This window comes from Amblyomma maculatum, chromosome 1 (assembly GCF_055883805.1).
Source record: "Amblyomma maculatum isolate TAMU_Amacu chromosome 1, ASM5588380v1, whole genome shotgun sequence".
NCBI lineage: Eukaryota > Metazoa > Arthropoda > Arachnida > Ixodida > Ixodidae > Amblyomma > Amblyomma maculatum.
In genome coordinates, this window is record NC_139344.1 from 333,052,875 (window position 1) to 333,078,319 (window position 25,445).

The 25,445-nt window shown below is 45.0% G+C and overlaps 1 protein-coding gene across 2 annotated transcripts in view; it reads left to right on the forward strand.

Moving 5' to 3' along the window:
* LOC146207448 (uncharacterized) overlaps positions 1-25,445 on the forward strand; it is a 53,576-nt gene that overhangs the window by 7,999 nt on the left and 20,132 nt on the right. The window contains exons 2-7 of one of the 2 annotated variants that reach the window (XM_084587485.1): positions 905-6,279; positions 10,755-10,893; positions 11,090-11,288; positions 15,875-15,925; positions 17,856-18,010; positions 21,535-21,909. In XM_084587485.1, the coding sequence (XP_084443611.1) occupies positions 905-6,279; positions 10,755-10,893; positions 11,090-11,288; positions 15,875-15,925; positions 17,856-18,010; positions 21,535-21,909 (6,294 nt within the window). The remainder of the gene's footprint in view (positions 1-904; positions 6,280-10,754; positions 10,894-11,089; positions 11,289-15,874; positions 15,926-17,855; positions 18,011-21,534; positions 21,910-25,445) is intronic. The other variant, XM_084587488.1, reaches the window with a different exon arrangement.

Here is a 25,445-nt window from a genome sequence, read left to right on the forward strand (position 1 = left end):
TTATCTGCTGCAACACAAATCATGAATGTTATAATTTAATCGCAACCTGTCTTCTATGCTGATCAAATTAGAAGATAAGGGGCTTCATTGACTGACTGAAATTACAAAATGACATTTTAATTTATAGTTCCCTTAAATCTTTGCAAGTAGATTAACTGACGAGTTTATTTTAGTTGCTGTTTTACCAGTCATGTGTCCTTTTCTTGAGGTGTAGAGATTTTATGAGTGAGTAGCAAAAGTGCTTCATAGTCTGCATTTTTAAGGGGACTGGAAAGTTGCAGGCCTCCTCCTGGAATGCTATGTTGTGTGAAACTGCCTGCAAGTTTACTGTACTAAGTTTACATGACACTGTACACGTGCACAACATCCATTTTAGATTGGTATGTGCTATTGTAATCGGGCTTTACATGAGATTTTCTATCAAGGAAAAAAAGAAATAAAGCTACTGCAGCCTAAAAGTGTCCTCTGGGATACCTACCAGGAGTAGCAGCCCCTTTTGGCTATTTATTTGATTTCTGGAGTGGCTAATGCACACTCTGATTGAAGAACCGAAGCTGCAGTCTTCATCAGCAGGACCGAATTAGTTAAAAGTCTTCATCAGCAGGGCCGAATTAGTTTTAAAATTTCTTCATTGCATTTTCTTCTATCCCTTTGCCTTCATTCTCTTATACTGGCAGGTGCCGTATCTTGTGGTCCAGTTGTATAGCTCAGTTAAGTGTGCCTGCTGCATGGATTGGAGAAATGGTTGAGTAGAATGCACTGTTTGGTCAGTAGGTGTAATGACTTGGCAGAGCACAAGTTGTAGCTGCATGAATGTGATTTATTCTGATTGTGCTCAATGTGGTGATGCATAGGTGTTGCAGCATGCTTACTGATTCCTACAACTTTTGAATGTTGCCTACAGGAGGCGGATGAGGCTGACTCCAGTGCAGATGAATGCTGGGTGGAGGTGACAGCCAGGGGTGCCAAGAAAGATTCTGCCAAGAATGAGGCAGAAGAGGCAGAAAGTCCCAACGGAGAGCCAAAAGGAAAGTTGGCAAGCAAAAGCAAGCTTGCAGACACCAATCTTTCTCCTGCAACAGAAGTTGAAACTCGTCAAGATATGCCCGACAAAGAGAAGGACGGTACAAGCACGAATGCTGACAAGAACCGTAGCAGTAAAAGTGATCGCCAGAGGGAGACTATGGGTAAAAACCGCGCTGATCAAGTAGAACCTTCCAAACGCTCTTCTAGAAAGTCCAGTCTATCTACATCACCAGCAGAAAGTAAGGGGGGCTCCAGTAGCTCTGACTCTGAGGATGACAGAAGGGACACTTCCAAATCGGAGCCTTCTTCGAGCCAGTCTGCACATGAAGGGTCATCCAAGAAATCAACTAAAAAGAGAGGCCGAAGTTATAGGACAAAACGCTGTCGATCATCTGGTTCATCTGAAGATGAGCGAGACAGGCAGAGCAAGAGTAGGAGCCCAAGTCCATTGCATCGAGATAGCTCCCGACGCTCGGGGCAGCACCGGTCACGTAGTGCCAGCAAGAGTCGCCGTAACAGTCGAAGTAAGGATTCAGCCCGTGACAGGAGTAAGAGCAGGGACATTAAACCGAACCGTTCACGTGATCGGTCTCGCAGCCGGAGAAGGTCAAGCCGCAGTAGAAGTCGGCATCGTGGCTATGGTAGCAGTCATCGGAGCCGTAGCCCCATGCGTTCCCAGGCTGGCAGCAGTCGCAGCCAAAAGCGTTCCGAGAGTTGTCGCAGCAGTAGCCCAAGGCGCTTCACCAGGGCAGCTCGTAGCCGTAGCCGAAGGAGGTCAAGGAGCAGGCATAACCATGGAAAAACATCACCAAGGCATAGCCGTGGAAGACCATCGCCAAGGCGAAGCCGTAGTCGACGGAGGTCCGAGAGTAGGCACCGACCTCGTCAGAGCCCAGGCCACAGTCCGAAGCGTTCTCGACGAAGTACCAGCCGGGATAGAAGGCATACGAGGAAGAGTGTAAGTCCTAAAAAGCAGAGGAAAAGCCGCAGTCGCAGCCGAAAACGTTCAACCAGCAGGCAAAAGCATTCATCGCGACGTTCAAGAAGTGCTGACAGGAAACACTCAGAGAAACGCAAGACAGTTGAAAGAGATAAGTCAAGTGAGGAAAAGAGTACCATTGGAGAGACTTCACTACCTGGTGATATTGATATAAGTGTCACTGATTTAAAAAAACACTCTGCTTCGAAATCTTCAGAAGAAATACTTGGAAAGGATAACACAGACGGCAAAAAAAGTTTAAGTGACAGTGATAAAAACCAAGTGGTTCTTTATGGACCATTTGAAGAGGAAGATGCCAATTTCCTTGATGAAGAGCCAAGCCCTGAAAGAACTGCGTCATCTCTCAAACCCACACAGCCGGAAGCATGCTCTGCAGCTGTTGGTCAAAATTCAATATCCCAGCCGGTAACAGATAACTTGGACGCAGTCCCTCTCCCAGAGGAACCTGCAGTCCTACCTGACGACTCTCAGTTGGAGGATATGGATATTTCCAACCCACCGTCACCTGCTGGTGCACTTGAAGTAGATGACAGCCTAGCTCGGCCTGTGCCATCTAGAGAAGACACGTCTTCAACTGTGGTACCTCCGAAATCTGAGACCGAAGCTGGCTCACAACAGCGTGCACCATCTCTCAATGTTGACTCATTTGAAGAGGCAGGACAGAAAGCAAATCTGGCTAGAGCTGCAATTCCTTGGAACTATAATGAACCACAGCAGCCACTTCTAGCACCACTAGCACCACCTTGGGTGAAACCTGAAACGACTAAGCCTGTGGGGCAAGTTAGACCATTTGTTCGAGAGGTCAATCCAAGTTCTGTACATAAGTGCCCGCTGCAGGCAAAGCAAGATGGACTTGCCATTGCTGGCACTGTGGTCACAGCGCAAGCATTGGCTGAACCTTCATCGACGGGCAAGTTGGGTGTGTTGGAAAACACTGTGAAGGCTGCTGATCCTGCGTCCTTTCCTGAGGTCACGGCCAAGCTTGGACCACAAGCACCCTTCACTGCTGTGCCAGCTGTGAATATGCATGGTGGCCCCCTGTACTCGGCTACTGTAATGCCTGTGCACATACCTTTCCAATTTGTGGGTGTTCCAGGGCAAGGTCAGGTCACCCATGGCACACCACCACCACTGCCCCAGGAAAAGCCTTCACCTGTTACACAGGAACATCAGACAAGCCCGCTGCCTGCACAGCTAGGTCCCTCTGGCAAGATGTTGACTCCAGAACAGTCTGCACCCGCTGCTACTCCTCCTCAGAATGAAGGCCAGGTTGAAAACATGCCGCTGCCCTCTCCTTCAACAAAAGACCTGCCTTCTCAGCTACCTGAAGACTCGGCTGCTGATCAAGTCACTGATACTGCAGGAAATGCTATGGTGACAGACCAGTCGAATAGTTCATCTAGGAGCTCCTCACCTATTGAGAAAGAAAGAAGCCGTAGCAACAGCAAGGAGTTGTCAAATTCCAGCAGGTCAAGGAGCTGTAGCGGTGACCGAAGGACTGCAAAGCGGTCAAGGAGCAGAGAGTCCAAAAGTCTAAGCAAAGACAGCAAGCGGCTTCGTAAAGGCGATAGTGGTGAGCGAGAGCAAATAAGAGCTAAGAGTAGGAGCCGTGACAGGCATAGCGCAAGCCCAGACCGCAGCAGACATGACAGCCATGTGAAAAAGAAGAGCCAAAGTCCAGATAAAAAACAAAGCAAGGGTATCGACAGAAGAAGAAGCAGAAGTCATGAGCGAAAGAGCAGCAAGAGTCTGGACAGAAAAAGAAGCAAAAGCCGTGACAGAAAGGGAAGCAAGAGTCGTGACAGGCAGAGGAGCTCGAGTCGGGAGAGAAAGCGAAGCAAGAGTCGCGATAGAAAGCGAAGCAAAAGTCGAGACAGAAAGAGGAGCAAGAGTCGGGAAAGGAAAAGGAGCAAGAGTCGGGACAGAAAAGGAAGTAAGAGTCGTGAAAGACGGAGAAGTAAAAGTCGTGAAAGAAAGAGGAGCAAGAGCCGCGAAAAAAGAAGCAAAAGCCGTGACAAGAGGAGGAGTAGAAGTCGTGATCGGAGGAGAAGTAAAAGTCGCGACCGTCACCGTAGTGGAAGCCGTGGCAGGCAGCGGACGTCCCGGGGGAGCATTAGTAGGTCTCGCAGGAGCCGGAGCCGTGACCAGCCCAAGCGACAGAGTCGCAGCAGGGAAACAAGACGCTCTCGTCGAAGTGAGAGTAGGAAGAGAGATTCGAGCCGGAGAAAGTCGAGTAGAGAAAGAGAGTCGCCTAAGGGGACTCTCATTCTGAAACGATACAAGAATGAACTGAGCAGTGACTCTGACAGCAGCCCAGAAAGGCAAAGCCAGCAAGCATTATGTTCACCAGTTAAGAAAAGGCAGCGTAGGGAGAGTGATGCTGAAAGCACAGATTCACAGGATATTAAGCCTAGAGATGGACATATGCAATCACCAGAAAGTTCTGATGCTGTGAATGAAGATGGTGCTGCGGAACAGTGTAAAGATAAAGAATTAGAGACGGAGCAGTTGTCTGAAACACTAGCAGACAAGGATATGCCTGAGGCTGCTCCATATGGACCGGTGCCTCCAACTGAAGCCAGTGTTGGTGTATCTATGTCAGTACCAGAGCCACAATCTGATAACATTGAAATTGATGATAAGCAAGATGACAAAGGTGGCACAGATTGTTTCCCACAATCAAACTCAACTAGTAAAGCATCTAGCATGCCTGCTGTGAGTAGCAGTAGTTCCAATGAGAATGTTTGCGGGCTTGAAGAGGGGTCTGCTATGGTTGGAAGTAGTAGATCTGTTGAAATCAGAGCGTCTACATATGACGGAGCTCTTAAACTCTCAGAACCTCTTGAACAGAGGCAAGCTATAGCCACTAGTAGCAGTAAAAGCCCTGTTTGCGGCGAGGCTGGTGCAGTGCCAGTGCAGGAAAATGCTGAAGATTTAAGCACAGGAGAGAGAAATGTCCATGATCCTGTCACTTATAAAAGGTCTATGGTGGCAAGTGGTGAAGCTGCAGTGTCTAGCTCGACTGGCAGCCCCAGGGAGCAAGAAGACATTGCTGAAAGTGACAAAGCACGTTGCAATGCCGCACTTTGCCAAAAAAATACAACTGAAGAGGCTTCTTTACCAGTTACTGAACCTGTGACTGCCTATGCGGATTCAAGCAAGGACAGTGAAGCAGGGAAGCCTGCTGTCTTGGCCAAAGAACAAGGAGATCCTTCTTCCACTGGTGACACAAATGACACACTAGATGTGAGACGTAAAAGCCGCAGCAGAAGTGTATCAAGTACATCGTCCGTTGAGAGAGCTAGGATGAGGAATGAATCGTCATCAAGCAGCACAAGTTCCAGTCAAGAGGAACAAGCTTTGAAAGATGGAAGCAAGAGCAGAAGTGTATCTCCTGGTAGTCAGAGTGGTGAGGTTCTAGCTGAAGGCAAAGTAAAAAATACCCAAAGCCAAGACAGAAAAAGGAGCCAAAGCAGGGGGCGGAATAGAAGCAGAAGTCGAGACAAAAGGATAAGCCGAAATAAAGAAAAAAAGAGGAGTCTTAGTCGGGAAAAGAAGAGAAGCAAAAGTCATGAGAAAAGGAGAAGTCGCAGCAGAGACAAAAGCCTTCGTAGCAAGGAGAAGAAAAGAAGCAAGAGTCGGGAGAGGAAAAAGAGTCTGAGCCGAGAAAGGAAAAGGAGTCCCAGCCGGGAGAGAAAAAGGAGTCCCAGCCACGACAAGAGAAGGAGTCGCAGTCGTGAGAAACGAAGGAGCCGTAGCAGAGAGAAACTGACAGGCCGTAGCCGAGACAAGAGGAGAAGCCGAAGTCATGAGAGAAAAAGAAGCCTCAGTCGAGACAACAGAGACAAAAGAAGGAGCAGTAGGGAGAAGCGAAGGAGTCGTAGCAGAGAAAAAAGAAGAAGCCGAAGCAGGGACAAGAAAAGGAGCCTCAGCCGAGATAGGAAGCGTAGTCGCAGCCGAGAAAGGAGGAGGAGCCGCGACAAGAAGAGTCGCAGCAGGAGTCGGGAAAAGCGGAGGAGTCGTAGCCGTGAGAAAAGACGAAGCCGAAGTCGTCCTCGGCGAAGCTGGAGCCGTGCCATGGAGCTCCAGCGCAAGCGCAGTGCTGAGCGACTACGAAAGAAGAGTAGAAGCCCACGAAGGAGAAGCCTCAGCAAAAGATCACCTCGCAAGAAGAGTCGCAGTCGCAGTCGAAGTCGGCGGCGGTCTCGTAGCCACAGTCCAGAAAGGAAGAGGAAGAGCCGCAGCCGTGACAGGTACGTCGGGATGAATTGTTGCTTTTACAGTATATTATTTACCTATTCAGAAACTGAACATTTTACCCTCAGCGGAATTTTAGTACGCACAAAGTGGAAGCTGGTGGTAGAAAAGTTTCTTTTAAAGTTTTTCTCTTTAGCGGGCACTTTGGCCGCTTTGCAGACATACTATACTGAAACAACAAGGCTAGAAAATATACTGCTGTCTGCAGAAACTATCATGGCATATGTAGCTGCTTCTGAACTTTGACCTTGTTGGCGTACAGCCATAGGTTATGCTCTAAATTTCTTTTTTTCTTTTCTTTCTTAAACCACATGTATAACAAGCCAAACTTAGTACCTGTTATTGAAAATGCAGATGCTGCTTTTGTTGAGTATTGCATTACTGCATCAAACTGGAAAAAATGAAAAGTCATTTCCTAACATTTTCACATTGCTAGAATAATGAAAAACCTGCTGGAGTAGGCTGCAGCGCAACAGGGAACGTACAAAAGTTGTAGGTGCTTTTCAAGTTTCTCTAGTTTAACTTTTAGCACAGAGTGCATTTGCGTTTTCTCTGGTTTCGTGATTACGTGCAGTGAACCAGCCCAGTGTTGTCTTTTAGTATTTTCGAAAAAAGCATGTGTTGTGGTCTGGAAAATAGCGCTTGAAGGGCCCCTGAATGGTGGGCAAAAACACCCTGACAAGTAGTGTATCTTGCACTAAACGAGTCTGCCAAGTTTACTTGGCCCTGAACTGACCAAAAGTAAGGAAGACAATCCAGTGATCATCCTTTCTGCTCTTCTCTTTTTAATGCTGGCACGACATTTCACACGAGTTGTATCACTTGCTATAGCACACTTCATTGCTTCCGGTGGGCATCTACACTGAACATAGCACTTTAAAAATTGAAGTACAAAGTAGATTGGGTCTTCATTTCTTACCATCGTTTTCTTTATCTTGAATTGCGCTGTCACAGAGTGCTTGCATGTACGGTGTGTGCAACAACCAATGCTTAACTGTAGCCCACATTGGCTGGGTGTTGTCTTGGCAGCTAGGGTATCTTTAGTTCTTGAGTGGTGTTCTTCCAATGTCTCCTTTTGTTACATATCCATTTTGGCCATGGTGACAATGACCCAGATTGCGCCCGATTTGCTGTAGCCTGCAAAAGCTCGAGTAGTGCCAATCTGGGTCATTATTAGCACAACAAAAATATACATTTCGCAAATGGTGACGTTAGGAGAATATCACCCCTGGAGTCATTAGACAAGGAAAAACTGGGCAGATTTCTGGCTTGGGGAATGTATAAAATTCAATAGTTGGAACATATTTCTGTGCTCTTGTTGCACTTTTAGAAAAAATTGGCATTGGCTTCACTCAGCTATGCCAGGATATACGTAGCAAGAGGTACGTTTTCCTGGCTAGGCTTTTTGTGGTCATTCATGTTTAGCAATGAGAGACAGCTTTATTTATGCCATAGGGGGCACTTTGAAGCAGTAAAGTGCGATGAGGCGAAGGCGTCTGTTACGAGGTTGTCTGAAGCCCTCCTTTACGGCACCTCTCTCTCTATTCTCACTCCCACCTTCCTCCTTTTTCTTATGACTCGGTTAAGGTGTTCACTGAGGATTGTGGCAGATACTCCGCCTTTTCTTTTCTGTAAACCTATTTGAAACGCCGCTGATGCCTGCTGCGACTGAGTCTGCTTCTATATGCTGTGTGGTGCAGCCTTCGAGGAAGCGCGAAATGAATGGCGCCTCACAGACACCTAGATCGAACGCCCAGCAGGGGCAACTTCGTATATGCGTGACTCGTCTAGTAACGTCATCACTAGCCGTGACGTCATGACCGGATGTGACATCGTTATGACGTATGTGACATCGTTATGATGTCACATCCGGTCATGACATCACAGCTGATGGCATCATAGCCTGTCATTAGTCAGCACTTGTTATTAATTAGCATTGGTTAGTGATTAGTTAGCCATCAGTCATTAGTACTACATCACTGATGTAGCTCGCCAGATGTAATGTAGGAGCGGAGTGACCACGGCTCGACCATCGCCACAGCGAAAATGGGAATTTGCGGCCAAAGCTCTTGCTACAAAAAATCCTTTCTGGATGACGCCACTCATGATGTCCGCTATTCCAAGCCACGTCTTGCTTTTGCTGGAAATGTGTTCATTCATTTCATTTCATTTATTAATACTGTCAGCCACCATAAGGGGCTGTAACAGGAGTGGAAAATACAAAACGAAAAATGAGCAATATAGAACACGATGAAAATCAATAGTCAATCAAAAATTGTCTCTGAATACACACACAAACAAAACAAAAATGAATTACACAGAAATCGGAACAGCCATCCTACACAACAGCAATAGAACCTCATCACCCTGTAGTAGTGCCATAGATGAAATTTTCTAAATGGTGTCCTACGCATTTTTGTTAAGCAAGAATGAAGAAGAAGTGATTTGTTTGCGACTTGTAAGTCGAACAGAACGGTGCAGCTTAATTGCGTATGTGGATGTTAGGTCTTTACCATTTTTACAGAATTAAGCATGGCATTTTTATTTATTGCAAAAAATGCAGGGCTATTTTTGCCTGCCTGCTTTTCAGTGTTAGACGCTTTGGTAGTGTAGAAGATACAATGTGACCAAAATGACTGAATGTAGTTTCTCCTGAAGCAATGAAAATCGGTTAATTGTGGTTTAACTGTAAGTGGCAACTTGTCTGATTGGCACAGCCTGCAAAATATGTTGTGCAGGAATTGTGTATTTCAGCACTTTAATAGGTTATCTTACCATTTCCTGTTGATGTGACGTAAAGCTTGTTTGTGCTGATACCATAAAGTATAGTAAAATGTCATTAAAGTGCACTTGCTTAAGCCTTATACGATGGAGGGACGTGTTTGTCCTGTAAAGTTCAAGAGCTGGAAAATGGACAGTGGTTCACCACTGTACCTTACTTTCTCATGCTGAATGCTACCAAAGTATTAAACAAACCAATGAGCATATTGGTGTTCGGCACGTTTTACAAGTGCAGCTGTAGAATTCGTCACAGTGCATTTTGGCAGGCAAAAATGATTTTGAAAACTTGTTCAGTTTTTTAGCCTTTTTTCCATGAGTCAGCTGAAGCAATTTTATGTTGTAATGTAGGTTTTATGAAAAGTCTCAGGTATGGATGCCATACCACATTTGAGGTCTTTTTGCAAAGTTAGCAATACCATTTTATCTCTTCTTTCCCTACAAAATCAGTTGTTACAAAGGTTTGGAAGTGGTATTACTCAATTTCTAGAGAACCCATCACGATGGCTCGGTGTTTAGGGTGCTTGACTAGTCCGAAGTCCTTGGTTTGATTCCTGCCACAATGGCTGCGTTTCACTGTAGGGGAAATACAAAGGTGTACTGTGCTATAATACTGCACATTAGAGGATCCCAGGTGGTCGAAATTATCCACAGTCCTCTACTATGGTGTTCCTCATAGAATGGGTTACTTTTGGGGAGTTAAACCAAACCCCGTAAACCAAATCTGTTTTTAGAGCTATTCTTAGGTCACTTTTGCCATTTGTATGCAGGTTAGGTTGTATGAACAGTTGATAGAGACTTTTGCTTTTTTTTTTTTTGCCAAAAAATTTTGATTTTTCTATTTTTCAAACTTTACTTTCTAAAAAATGATTTACACTTGGTTGTGTTGGGTTTTATAGAATTAACTAAGGCCATCCTGCGCAAAAAAGCAGATATGTTAATCACGCACTGCTTTTTAAATGGAATACTTCCAGCAGATCTCAAAGCAAATCTTCATTATAAAAGTATGTGCAGTGTGCTGCAACAGAGCCTTTTTCTAGACCCCATACAATCAGATGAAATCCTAATCAGCTGAGAGTGTTCGAGAGCATCTTATAATTGTAAAATGGCTTGCCTGCTTTTATATTTTAGAAATGTGCTCAATTGTGTGCTCAGGTCTTATGATTTTAAAGGTGTAGCGACAATATGTGCCTATGATGTTACTTGTAGAAGTGAGATGAAACACATATCTAACCTTAAGGGTTTGCCATTTCATTTATTGAACTCAGTTTGGGAGCCTTAGGCCAAACTCAGTGACTGTCCTGTCTCTGAGCTGTACTGTGTAGCTTTTTCTGCATATTTTAGCTTTTGTTCCTTTGGTGAAACGGATTGCCTTTGCTGTTTGCGGGAAAGGCTTTTGGAGATCATTGTGTGATAGCGGTGTTAGATGTGAGAAGAAATTTGATTGCATGTCTGTTGCACGGTTAGTTTTTGCATCTAGTCCCAATGGTGGTTGCTAGCTAAACCTTTAAGTTCAGGCCTGACACCTATCCCTTCCTGCCTGCTCTGCAGCTGCAGATGGGTGCTGTCCCCGGCATTGCTTGATTGGTAAATATTTCCAACACAGCTGTTGACAGCATACCACTTGTGGCCGGTGACTTAGTTGTGCTCTGGAAGCCTACCACGCTTGCTGATAATATTTTACTTCATTTAGGGAGCCCTCAGTGGTCAAGGTTGACAAGGCACAGCTACTGGAAGCTGCCCGAAAGAACATGCAGGCTATGCTTCAGCGTGGAGTTGTCGCAAAGGGACTCCCCGTGGCTGCAGCTGCAGCTGTGAATGCTACAGTTAAGGTGAGTTTCAAGAGTATTTTTCGCAGCCCACTGGGCTTGCTTGAAAGCCAGTGTTCTAGTGAAACAGTCCCTCACATTTCTGAATGATTCTAGCTTGTAAAAGCAGACCTTATGTCAAGTGTGAAGTCGTTTGCAAGGCTCCTGTGACAGCTCAGTGGTTGTGGACATTTTTTTTTTTTTTCGTGCTTCGTTGCAGGTGGTAGCGGCTGCAGTGGCCGCTGCAGCCGCCGATCCGAGGTCGTCGTTGGCTGCCAAGCTGGACGTGACAGCGACACCACCCAGTGAGGCACCTGTCCTGCCCCTGGCCATGTCAGGGGATGGTACGGGTCCTGCTGTGACCCTTGGCATAACAGAGGAGCCACCAAAGGTCAAAAAGTCTCTGGCTGCACTCACTGGTGAGTGACTATGCTGTCAGGCATCTGGATGACTGGGGAGTCCACAAACACACTTGACAAACCTAATCCATGAGCATCAGCTGCCATGGCAGCTACCATGGCTCGATCTCTTGAGTTTTGTTTTGCTCACGTAAGTGTGCTTTGGCTGCGTCTCCGAGGGACTTGGTTTTCAAGTGCCTTCATACAGGACCACTCGTTTTAGCGAGTACTGCAGTTCACTGCACATTATAGCTACTTGCCTCTGCAGTGGTGTAATTGAGAAAACTATCTTTCTTGACATCCTGTGGTGCTCTTTTTTTCTAGATAATGGTAGTGGGAGGTAGGGGGTGTGGGCGAAAAAAGAAAACACTGTAACCAAAGAACAGATAGAAGAGGACCATATTGTGTTGAGCCCAAAACATTTGCCACCATCTAGTGTGAAGTCACTGTAGTCATATTGCTCCTGCAAAATGTTTTGGGGCTTAACTTTAAATAGATTTTACAGATCGCTTCATTGCCCAACAGTAGCAGCCCAGCACGATGCCATTAATTTTTTGTGTTTGGGCTGAGAGCCACCAGATTCTTGTGCTGTCTGTATTCTTATCCAAGGGCAGTCAGTGATTGTATCTAGTAGCCGTTCCACATACATTCTAAAAATCTCATTAGCACCTAGTGCTTCTCGTTCGTTAAAGGGGATGCTGAGCTGATGTAGGACTCCTGCCTATACAGTCGAACCCGGATATATCGAACTCGAAGGGGATCGCGAAATACTTCGATATATCGATAATTCGATATACAGAAATCGGCGTGGGACGGCACTTACGATGCGAAAAAACGATACCGTATTTGTCGCATAATCAACTCACTCGCATAATGAACCCACCCTCCACTTTTGCACTCGAGAATTTGGAAAAAAAAAAAAACAACAACATTAAGGCCAGCTCGCTCACATGCAAGCGATTAAGCGTTCTCAGCGACGAGCGGCAGCGATAGAGCAAAAAATTTCCAACTTGTTGGAACTGCGTCCCTCCGCGTCCCACCGCGGCAGCTCACAACAAGGTTTCTGTGTCGCCGCGGCAGAAATCGCCAACGTTATCGCTTGCATGTGGCACTCCGTTTCGGTCGTCTCATCCACAGCTCATTTCTTGGCAGCGTGCCAAGATGCTGCGCAGCGATAACGTCGCGGCGCGTTTATCTTTTGATAGCTCCTGCTGCGGCGGGGAACGAACTTGGCAGACTGCCCGTGATGGCTTGACTGCACAAGCGTGGTTCGATTTATCACGCCGCGCTTGGAGCGGGCTAGTCTACTGCCACAAAATCATTGGAAAGCGTGATAAAGTGGCTGCAAATACTGTTTGAAGCGAAAAACGCTAAAAGCCAATGTCATGATCGCAGCTGACCGCGTGCTTTCGTTGATTCATACATGCAAGGATAAACGGCTCCCGCAAAAAAAAAAAAAAAAAAAAAAAAAAAAGCCGCTTTGTAACGCCATATATCTTACGCTACGCCGCGCGTACAGCACAGCCAGCAAAACGATAAAAGCAAGCGACTCGCAAAAACAACAACAAAAAAAAAAGATAGATCTGCCGCTTCTTAACTTCCGCAGGCGCCATAGCCACGTCAGCTGAGCCGCCGCGCAGAGGGTTCGCAACACACGCTGGAGAAAGCGTCCGACGTTCTGTCTGAAAACGGGCCGAGCTGGATTGGCGCATGCGTAGCGCGTGCTACTGCGAACAAAGGCCGGGAAAGAGGAAAGAGAGAGATAGCTCGGCAAAAGAATGGGCACACCCTTGCGCTTCGCTCTATAGGCTTCCAAAGCACCGTCGAGCGGCGCTGCTGCTCCTGACAGGGAGCGCCATCTCTGACAGAAAAATAGAAACTGGGGATAAACGCGGCGGCACCACCTAGGCATCCCGTGCAAGTTTTCTCCTTTCGCTCGCTCGCTTCCGCGCACGTGCAGACGTCTCGCGCTGATTTTGTCGCGCGGACAGAAAAGCACGCACTGGATGCTGCCGGCTCAGCTCGCTGCCTTCATGGCGTGCGCCGTGCGCTTTCTCTCGCACGAGCACGCGCCTTGACGCGCCCCCACAGGCGCACCGCAACATGCCACCTGCATTCCGGTTTTATTGGGCAACCTGACGCGTATTTTCATGAAGGATACTTAATTATAGGTGGGAAACTTTATTCACGTCTGCACTGTAGAGAAGACAACAGACGGGGATGAGTAAATATTGATTGTGAATGCGTCCTACGTTAGCAAAAACGTAGGAAGTGCATCTCGAGGTAAGTCCGCTACGTAATTATATTGTTGTATATAATATGTTTAGAACTGCTAAAGTATCATCAGTACTGTGAAATATAGTGGCCCGCTCGTTGACCATCGTTTTGGCCTGTAACATGCGATCTATATACGGATATGTTTTATTATTACGACGTTGCCTAAGGAAATCTTGCAGTAGAAGAATAAGTATGTAGTCCGAAGAAGGTGTTTCTTCAAAGACAAGAACGCTAGCAATATCATAAGCACATGCGTGCTCCGTGCGCTGCAAGCGACATAACCAGCTCGCTGGCTCGGAAGGCAGGCGAAATCCAAGCTTGTACTACATTGTGTTTTATTTCGGTTCTTATTAAATGGTTGTGCTTCATTTATGATATTTAGTTTGCACTCACGAACCCTGTGACACGAATGGGGTGCTCCGTGCGAGTATTGTCAGTCGAGCCATAGCTAGGATCACTTTTGTACAGCACTTCTGACATATCTTCGTTAATAATAATAATAATAATAATAATAATAATAATAATAATAATAATAATAATAATAATTGGTTCACTTATTGGCCAATTTGCAAAAATCTGTAAAAGCGCCTGAGCAAGGCATGTTTTCCAACACCATCCCCACCCCGAAAAAAAAAAAAAAGGACTCGTTCCTAGATATTTTGTTGGTCAATCTAAAAATGAAAAGGCAGCTATGGACACTTAGAGTACATTCACACATCAGTCTCGATCGCGGACGTCGCATCAGTTGATTTGGATGCTTTCAGAGCACCCACAAAGCAGTGAGAAAGCACAGAAAATCGCCGAAACTAGACACGCGGGGTGTTAAGCCACTGTTAAGCCACTGTACTTTTTTGATGCCTCTCCAAGCCGTCTTTGTCAACTGTCAACATTTTTGAGTTTATAAAGAAAGGGGAAATTGGCTCTTTTCCTTTTCACAAAGAACGCAACTTCCAGAACGCTGTCATGCGGTTGGAAAACAGGTCTCGCGGACACGCTTCCAAAGAAAACTGCGAAGTTTCACACGTGAGCCTCGTCTTTTGGTGCTTCGCCTACTATTGTGGCTTCCCATGACACAATGCTACTTAGTACATCCGTTTCACATCAGCGGAAGCGTTTTTGTATCGCCAAATAACCACCAGGCGCAACACGATCGCCGCGCGTGCAAAGGAAGCTAGCGGAGCGTCTGCTCCGGCGAAGCCCCATCGTTTCACATTTCGCCACCACGCCAGAAATGCTGCGCTGCCGTCGCGCGGCGAAACTTGAGCTTGCGCTCCCTATTGCGCTTTTCCCCTCTCGTTCCCACCGGTTCTTTCTGGTTCATTCACGCACATGGCTTGCAAACGTCACGTGCTGGCGCGCGGGAAACGATAACCACAGATGCGCGCGCCTTTGGGGAATGGGCGCGGCGCTGCCCTAGCCGAACTGTCCTCTCATTCCTTCCGCGCGTGGCTTGAAAACGTCACGCGGCAAACGGCCGAGGGTGATGCGATCGTCTTTGGAGAAGGCACACTTTCCAGTGCGTGGTGCGGAGTTCGATATATTGAACGACCGGTGAAATTGAGTTCGATATATGACGCGGCTTTCCTATACTTTTACATGGGATTTTCAAGGGGATATTCCGTGAGTTCGATATAATCAAAAGTCGATATATCCTGGTTTGACTGTACGTCTCTCCCCCATCTGTAAAACAAATTTGAAATTTTTCATGTAGCTGGCAGTGTGTTTCTGCTTGCTTGCTACGAAGTTTCAGCTACAAATTGTGAAGCAGGTTGATGTAATTTGAAAGTAAGTGTATGATTTTTTTTTTGCCACATAGCCACGAAACCTGTCCATGAAATGTGCCGCAGTTGTTCCCCACAGTGCAGGTTTTCTTCTGAACTATAAAATAATAAAAATTGCTGTTATCACTGCTTAACAACTGAGTGCTTCATGAAGCTGCACTTGGTGCATCACTTCATCTTCATTCACCTCTTGCTTTTGACAGAGGCCCAATATTCTGCGCGTTATCTGTATGTTGTCTGTGTTCCTCGGTACCTTATTGCGGAGTACTAAAGTTGGTTTGACATACTGGCTTCATCAGACTGAAAGCTTCTTTTGTGGAGTGGCCAAAAATCTAGTTATCACTGTCCTCGCAGTGAATTCGGAAAGCAAAAAGCCACTGCGTGCTTTCACTAGGTAGAACAAGTGCGGGGGGACCAACATTAACCAGCATCACCAGTGCCCAAAATTCAGCTATTTAATATCAATAACTTCTTACAATATGTTCTCTCAAGCTAAAAAACAGGAAGCATTTTTTCAGACCTTCTTCTTTGTTTTGAAATCCAAAACAGGTGTACAAACGATGCCTGGCACAAGTCGAGACCAATTTAAAGAACAAATCGGTATGGTTCGCGCCATTTTTAAACGTTTTCCCATATGAGCGTGCCGTTTGAAGTATATCTTGTTCAGAAATCGTGGCATTTTTAAGCACACATTGAAAAAAACAAGTCACTTGGTTGGTTTTACTCACCATTCACTCCCCTCTGATCTAAACGGTGTCGTTTTTGGAGTTGTTGCCGCATGTTCAGAATTAATGGCCATGTGTGCCCTGATGATGGTGATTTGTGGATCTTTTCATGCAAACTGATTTTCATCTATTCATAAGCCCAGAATGCCATCAACATTATAACATAACACAGCCTATTCTACTGACAGTGCTGTTATTAACATATTGTAAATGTGGCTGCGAATTTGTACTGCCATTCAATAACAAACCAGTCTCATTTATACCCTTAATGACATCACAAAGCTGATCTTGGAGACCCCGTCGGGGTGGCCCAGTGGTTAGGGCGCTCCGCTTCTGTGCCTTAGGATGTGGGATCAAATCTTGTCTTCGGCGGCTGCTTTTCGGTGAAGGTGAAAAGCTAGACGCCCGTGTATGCTGTGTGATATCACTGCACGTTAGAGAACCCCAGGGGATTGAAACTACTGGAGCCCTTCACTGCGCAGTCTCTCATAGCCTCAATCGCTTTGGAATGGTAAACCCCAAAACCAAACCAAACCAAACCAAACTTGATCTCAGAGGTGTTGAGCCTAGGGTTCATGAAATAGTTGGTATATATACATGCTAACTCGATATGGCATAAAAATTTGTGTCCTTAGGCTTAAGTTACTTTGCATCACATAAATATTGAGCGGTGCTTTGGGAGAAGCAATCATTGATTAAAGAGGTCTAATTTTGTTACCAGTACATGATAGGTTCAAAAATATTCTGATTAACATAAGGATTTTGTTGATTTCTGTGCCGCCTTTGGCACCGAAGCAGGCCAAGAGAGAACAATCTAAACCCTTCGGGATCGACTGTGCATTAAATGTTCCACCGAACTGGAATTCGATAAGCGTGAACAACACTTACACTTTCCTATGGAATTTTCAAGGAGATATTATGGCAGTTTTATATAAACAACAATTTGACATATCGGGGTTTGATGTACCAGAGATCGATATATCTGTAATCAACATAACTGGGATGGACAGCATACGGAAGTTACGACGACGGTAACATCTATCAGCCAGTCAACAATGCCTCATTTCTTGGTCGGAAACTGAAAAGTAACCATAATTTCACTAGGCAGTACACAAGCTAACAGTATCAACATACTTAGAAGTGCCTCATGAAACAAAGTTATAACCTGTTTGCTGCTTGAGAGGAAGTTGCTCTAACAGTAAAGCATCAAGTTGTTCTGCGTGTAACATTTGAACGGGGTAAGTGCGACGAACTCGAGAGGTTACAAATGGCAGTAAGTCTGTAATGGCATTCAATTTTTGTGTGTGGCACCACGGGCATGCCATTAAAACTGAAAGCATTAAGCACTTAATGGCATTAATTTTGTCCATGTGGCACGGCTGTAAGAAGTATGCAATGGTAACACCCAAAACGCTGCAGACTTCTCCTTTGTCTAAAACCTACAAACAAATGACTCTTCGCTCAATTAAGATTTTATTTTTAATGATCTATTATTGAATGCAAGTGATTGGGATGAGAGTATAAATTGTGTGGGCTGATGCAAACCCATTAGGTCGTTGGCTTGCAGTGTTCCTGGAGTGAAGTTTACAATCTAAAGTGTATTTCTTTTTACGATGAAAAAGCAAATAAAGAGACTGAGGGGGATATCATGCACTCATAAAAAGTTTGGCATTAGGCATTTGATGTGTTTGTAGACATATGGTGCGGATGAAAGGCTCGAAGCTGAGTTTGTCTTCCCTCCCCTTTTCCCCCTTTTCACCCCTGCACGTAATTTGCTTTCCTTTTTCTTTTTTCCTTTCTGCCAGAGATCTGCAAGGCCATCTCGGATGAAGAGAAGCGCGAGTACGCTGGTGAAGTCGAACCCAAGACAGCCGAGGAAGTGGCCGAAGAGTTTCAACAGACTCACCACCACCCTTTCAAACTGAAGGACCCTCCACCCCCGATTAGATTTAACATTCCTGTAAGTACCTACTATGCCGACGAAAACAATTCCATTCGGGCGATCACCTATCACTGACCAGTTGCTGCACATTGAGAGACAGCAAAAACACTCATCTGCTAGGCAGGGCAAGGGAAAAAAAGACTGTTTCAGTGTAGTTTTTTTTTTTCTCATCGAAAAAGGACTTCTCGGCCACTTTTTTTTTCTCTGTCCTGTGCATTCACTGTCACTGTGACCGATGAGGTGCCATGTTTTGGACTAGTGAGGACATGATATGACGACCGTTTGGAGGCAATTAAAAAGAGGTATTTCGGAGATGTTTGAAGTGTCTGTCGGCCACCTCCTTGTCTGCTGCCTTCGATATGTGACATCACAGAAATTGTTTTTGAGTGAATGTATAGTGTTGTGTGTCTGCTCGGTGTTGGCTTTGTTTTCTTTGTTAGGTTCGTTGTTATACTCGGACATTGCATGCTTACATTTTTGCAGTTGTTTCATGACATGCATATTTGATTGGTGTACGTTTTTGGTGTGCTGCTCGTGGATGCTGAGTGGGTGGTGGAGACTGAAAAATTTACAGTACCTCGCTAAGCAGCATGCTTTGCTCTCGATTGTGTGCGTCCACCTGGAGTCATAGTCGTGGAAAGGGCTATGCTGCAGTTGTGTGCATTTATTATCCTGTAGCTTCTGTCAAAATACATCACTCTTACATTGAGGTGCTTAGTTGCAGGATGAACTAATTGTTTCAGATACTTGGTTGACAGATTCCCCAGTTGAGTTGTTAGTTTGTGCAATGTACTGTGTCTATTGCTGCACCGCTTGTAATTTGAACAGATGATTTGTGTTAGCATCTTCGCATAATTGACATTACATGTTTATGCATTGCCTATATTCTCAACTTTTAAACATCGAGTTTTTTTTTTTTTCTTTCTATATAGAAAAATGTGCCACCTTTAGATGCCTTTAAACACAAAATTAAAATATGGATTGACTGATGTTCAATTAATAGGATTCGACCCTATTGACTAATGCAGAATGAGCAAGGTTCTCTGTTTCACAGCTCAGATTCTGTGGCTATTGTGCATAAATTTTCTAGCTGTTCTGACAATGCGCCCCAAGTTCAATGTGTGTGCACCTTAGTTTTCAATAGCTGTCATCACTAAACCTAACTTTTCTAGAAGCTTTGGCACGGTCTGCATTTGCATGCTTAGCATTGGTGCTTGTAGAGGGTTGCCTCATGGGAAAGCTTTATTGGGAAGATAAATGCACGCTGTGTCTTCATGCATGTATTATATGTCTATTGCATGCTTTCAAACCTGAAACTTTTGTTTTGCTAGCTGCCAGTTCCTTTGTGTGTGTGTGTTTGTACTGTAGGTTTGCACAGGCATTTTGGAGAAGCTCCATTCATGTGTAGTAGGAAAACTGACAGCAGAAAAAAATAATGGATTTTGTGTTACGCCATCAACTCTACAGTATGGTAGTGCTTCACATTACAGAACTTGTTTGATGTGGCTTCTCATATACACACGCAGACATACATTGCTCCGAAATTCTAGTGTATGATCAACTGGGTATTTAGTTGGAGGTTTGGGGCTTCTCATATACACACGCAGACACGCAGACATACATTGCTCCAAAATTCTAGTGTATGATCAACTGGGTATTTAGTTGGAGGTTTGGTGTATGGTTTGGTACCAGTGGAAAACCTACTGTCTGGTCTGCTGCCTCGTACGCCTTGGCCCGGCCTGGCTTGGCTTGACTTACAGTGCAAAGTCACTTCTCTCCACGTGTAGAATAGCGTGGTGTTCTGGATATGACTGTGCTCATGTTGGTGATTATTTTTGCGAGTCATTTTGCTGCAGCTCTTACTGTTGGCAGAAGTAATGTGTTTCATTGTACTTCAGGTGTTTTGATGTGACAGCGGCGCTTTAAAAGTTTCTTTGTTGTTCCGTGTTTGAGCATTCACATGTAACATCAGTTTCTTCCTGCCATCTTCTGTTTGAATTACACTTGTTTCTTTTGATTGTCTGGTGACGTGTTAGTACTGCTCGTAGCAAGGAATTACTACCGGACCTTTTTGTCCTGCTTGTAGCGCAGTTGAACTCATTTCATGGTTTTTGCTGTTGGAAATTACTGGAGAACTATAATGAACCCTTATGTTTGCATGTAAGTTTGCACAGCCCAGAGTGACTAATGGCTGACTTTTGCTATAACAAATGTAAGGGTTCCCTGTTCATTTTGCACCTAGTGATACGTAATAGGCAGCTTCTGGCTTTCTGTTTTAAGGTCCTGGTTGGACTGCTTTTTGGGAGGTTCAGGAACCTGGCTTTCTGGTTAATTATTGCAGCATCTGATTTGTTTTCAGAAATCGAGTTTGTTCATATGCCTTGTGCTTTTGCATTGATGTGATGTTGCGATCAAATATCCATTATTTGGTGTTTCATAAATTTGAGTTTTTCAGGCTGGTATTGTCAGTGTTACTAAAACATCCGGTTGCACACTCATGCTCTTTTATTCTGTATCACATATATTTGACATGGCGAGGTGAAAGTGGGGTTTTCCGTGAACAAATAAAACTTCCAGAAGGTCACCCTCATACATGCTAGTGGAGGGAATATTTTCTTTTACTACACTGTACCAAAGAAGCGCGAAATGCGACACCATTACTAGCGTCACTGATTAGTATTGCATCTGGTTGTTTGTGTGGCTTATTTTCTTTGATGCCAAGTTCATTGTCATAGACAATAGCTTCCAGCTAAGGAAGCCATCTGGAATTTGGTCTTATGGTGCTGTTATATTAAAATTTACTGACAAGCAGTCGGGGAAAAAGGGCAAGTAAGGATGAGACTGCCACACACAGCTTGAGCTATCGTGAGTCAGCAGTGACAAAATATGGGGCCAGCTTAGTAGTGTAATTATCTTTATTGTATCTAAGTAGCAGTAATGTAGTTCCAATTATTTAACCTTCGCGATTCAAATTATGGCAGCACCTCATATTTCAGCACCTCGCTTTGTTTACTGGGTCTTCTCTTTGAAAGGTTGCCATTACAGTCCTCCATCAAGATGTGTGTGGATAAGTTCACTCGACTGTTATTTTGTTGGCTGGATACAGTGCTGCGGTTATACCGCCTCACCTTTTCATATTTGTCGGACTGTATTATTCTCAGAGACTTCTTTCTGCCTTGTCATGGTTCACAGCTTTAGTAAGTCATCGACAGCTGCCCCTGTGCGTGGCGAAGCGCGTCATTTTTTGCTTCTTGGCTATTTTCTCCTTGCCCTGCTCTGTACCGGTTACAAGGTGTTTGTGCTTTGCCCATCTCTACATGTGTCTCATAATAAATGTGTTCTGTGAACGACGTGATTTTGTGCCCTTCCTTGCATCTGTGCACGCGGGTTCCACAAACACACGCAAGAGACACGCTGTTCCCTTCTCCTCCTCCTCTTTGTCTCTGCCCCTGATGCAGCTCCACCCCCTTTCACCAATTGCTGCCCTTCCTGCAGAAACCCCCCCTGTGCGCTTGGGGCTAAGCACGCGCTTTCCTCCACAGAATGCCACCAACCTCCCCGTGAAGACACTTGCTGAGAAGGTGGCCGATGCTGCCCACCTGCACAAACAGTTCCCAGTCTCAAGTGGCAGCCAGCACCGTGTGAAAGAGCTCGAGTGGGTTCCTGTGGAGAAGACTGAGCCCCCCGCTAAAGCCGCTCGGGGGGCTGCCAAGAGTCGCAGGGAGGAGGGAAGCACCTCCCCGCTCGCCCTCATGCCTCCTCCCCCTGCCCCCACTCACCTGCCCCCCTACCCAGACACTTTTACCCCACTGCCCACTGTTGCTGCCGCTCCGCCTGTATTTCAGATGGAGGAGGTTCCGTTGCCTGTCTCGTCGGCCGTGATTTCATCGACAGTGATGGAGCCGCCTGAAGCTCCGGTAGGGCTCCCTCTCTCGGCTACTCGGTTCCCTCTGTGGCACTGTAGTGTGGTTGTCTCTTCAGCCACTTTGAGGCTTGTGTTTAAGGAGAGGCCAGGGCTACTCTACAGGCTGGTTGCTAAACATGGCCTTACAGAGCTGCTGCTGCAAAGGCTGCATAGCAATCACAGTGTTGCGCTGGTCGATGGAATATCCGCATTGCAGAAATTTACGTGGGCTTCAGTTTGAATTGTTCTGGTAGTAATAGCTTGAAAGGCTATTGTGCACTGACAAGCATGCACCTGTGGGGGTATAGCTGGAAAAAGGTTTGCTGGAGGAGGAATAAATTGGTTCTAGAATAGTTGCATGCCACTGCTGCTCAGCATTTATAACTTGTAGTCTTGTACACGTGACATGGTATATATTGTGTTCACGGTAAGCATGCAAAAAATGGCAATTTATGTTCACTAGCCATTAGAGGAGAGCTTTCTTCTTTTTTTTTTTTGCAAGTGAAGATGCAAAAAAGTTTTGTGCCACTATTGTCCTTGCTTGACAGTTCATGCGTGCCATTTAAAAAGCCTTATGCAGTATTGAGCAGCACTAAATAATCAGCTTCGTGATGGATCGAGTAGGTTCTTGTTCCGTAGCTTTAATGAAACGCAGGCAATACTTAGCAGGGTTACCATGACTTAAATCGATTTTGAGTAAGCGGTGGTACCAGCAAGAGCTTTTTACGTCCAACTGACATTTCGCATATTCTGGGATGGTGCGTGCTTTGCAGATTAGTGATCTGGCACGTGCATTGTATGAGTGTGTGTGGTTCGGGGCTAGATGGGGGGAAAAAGTGTGCAAGGTGAGAGGTGTGCATGAGCTCCTCTCCACACGCCAGGAGAGTCTCGACATTGCGACCATAATGACCCGTCGTGTTGAAGCAATGAAGGCCCTCAGGGAGAACCCCATGGATTTGGAAGCAATGCAGGTTTACCACAACTGTCACAAAGAGGTAGGTGCTCACTTACAAGTGCAGTTGGTACCCTTGCAGAGCATTTTCCAACTAAAGATTTAAACTTGTATCAATGTGCTCAAGGATGCGTGCTGTGTTTATTGGCAGTTGGAGCACGGCACAGTGACATTTTTATTTGAATTGTTTTAATGCCGAGTTGTTTTTCGGGATTGCTGCACACTCCCTGCTGGGTTATTTTCTATGTTAACCGGAATTTTTTCATGTGATAGTTTTTATGAAATTTTAAGCAAGTAATGCACTACGATGTTCTGCAGGACATGTTTGTTAAATATTTTTACTTGCTAGGAAGGTTACCGCTTGTTGCCTATTTTTATATGTGGCAGGATCATTTCGCTTCAGTACCATTGTGGTGTGGGTACCATTGTGACAAATGTGCTTGCGAAGATCTGAGCATAGTAGGCAAGCCTTATGTGAGCTATTCATACAAAACCGCCGAGACCGATGGATGTACAGTAGGGTCCGATGTTAAAGAGAACATAAGCTGCCGCGCTTTATAAAGAACTCCCGAGAGAGCTGGCGACAAATGATTGCACAAAGTGCATGAGCCTTAAGCACGGCCGGTTGCTCTTCTTAAGTAAGCACATTGTGTCGCCCATTTTCACCAGTTGTCGGCGGCAGCACTTTGCAAAGTGTTTAGGCCACTCAGTCGCACATTCCCTTTAACACTGTGCTGCACAGTACCTTATCATTTGTAGTTTCTTTCTTTTAAGTGAGCAGGTTATGGAGAACTCTGATATTTTGTGCCCGCTTATATATGATGGCCACCATTTACCTTCCTTTTTTTTTCTTGTTTGCTTCAGCATTCATAAATTTGGCAGGTGTGCTTTTACACTAGTATACAAACTACAAAATTTTCTTGCTCAGGATCTGCAGTTCTTTATTTTTTTTTTTTTTTCATTAGCTGTTGATCCAAAACATTTCACACCAATTGAGCTTATAGGTCCCAAATATCACGAACCAGAGAAGAAACAGTTTCAGTATTTTGGCCGTTAAAATATCTGAGTGATAAAAAAAAAAAGGCAGTAAGATGTTACAGCTGTAAGTTTTTCTGCCACAAACCAGGAAGAGAGATGGTGCCGACAGAATAACCAGGAAAATGCTCTTACAAGGGATTTTTGCATGCTGCAAACTTCCACTGTACATCAATGTTAAGCGCATGTATTATGCGAACAGTTCCAGGCCTGGATAGCATCAAAGCAAGAGCCAGGACAGTATACGGGCTCAATAGACTTCAAGCCACTTACTCCAGATGAGCTGTCTGGGCCAACTCAAGCTTGGGTTAAAAAAGTATGTATCATTACGTGCAAGTCCAGTCAAATGTGTGACATGGGCACAATGTATTTCTTGTCATTTCAGTTTAATTTCTATCTGGGAATGGGAAAGTTCTCCCGGCGCATGATTAGGCAGTGAACTGCACACACACAAAAAAAAAAAGAAAAAAAAAACTGGCTGCTTTATGAAAAAAAAAAAAAAAAGCAGGTGGCCTAGTTGGTGCTAATGATAAATGGCTCCCTGCTATGTCGGGACAACTTGCTGTGCTAGTTGTAACATCTTTAACATGTAGATCGGCAGAGATAAGTGATGTGCAGCACTTACTAAAGAACTTTTGTCTAAGCACCATCTTTGAAGGAGTGGTCGTTAAGGGCCAGGCTGGTTTTCTTGGCACAGATTAGAGTTGTGAAGCACTACCTGAAGGCATCGGTTCTTGTCAAACCCTTGATTAAATAATGGCATGCTTCCGGCTACAGATTGCTCTGCCACAATGGTCTCGTAGATGCAGTGGACTGCGTCACTATGTTGGAAATTTAAATTTTTTCCCTTTTCACACCATTGGGCTTCCATGCAGGCACGTTGTCCACAGAAACGCCTTACATTTATTTTTACTTTCCTCATTTCCTAGCAGAGGTAGAAATCTGATAAAGTAAAATCAAATTGGAATTACTTATTAGCAGTTTGCAACACACTGCATAATTGAAGATGCTGACTATTACTATTGATGTGTGCATTATGCAATGAAACAGCAGCTGTGTTCTATTACGATATAACGAAGAGAGATAAAGAAGATAAAAAGTGCCTCAAATTTTTTTGATTTCCTTTTTAATGCCGCTAAAGGTGGGATAAATATGTGGTCAAGCCATGGTCGTAACGTGGCCTTTTTCCATCGATGCCTAGGACCAATTTATGAAGGCTGCACCTGTGTGCGAAGGAATAGGCATGTACCTGTTGCGCAAAATGGGTTGGACACCAGGGGAAGGTCTGGGCAAGAACAAGGAGGGTACCTTGGAACCTCTGCTTCCCAGCATCAAGACCGACAAGAAAGGTATGAAGGACATGCTCGCGTTGAATCAAACTATACGACTTGAACACTCGCGCTGCATTTGTTGCTGATAAAGATGTGGTGTAGAGCAGCAACATCTACGGTGATTGAGAACATACAGACACGCAAAGATAGAGGGGAATAAATTTTATAAGAGTTCTTGGTTGTGGAATTTTATGCTGAGCAGTTATAGTGCTTCCCTTTATGACAAAGTAT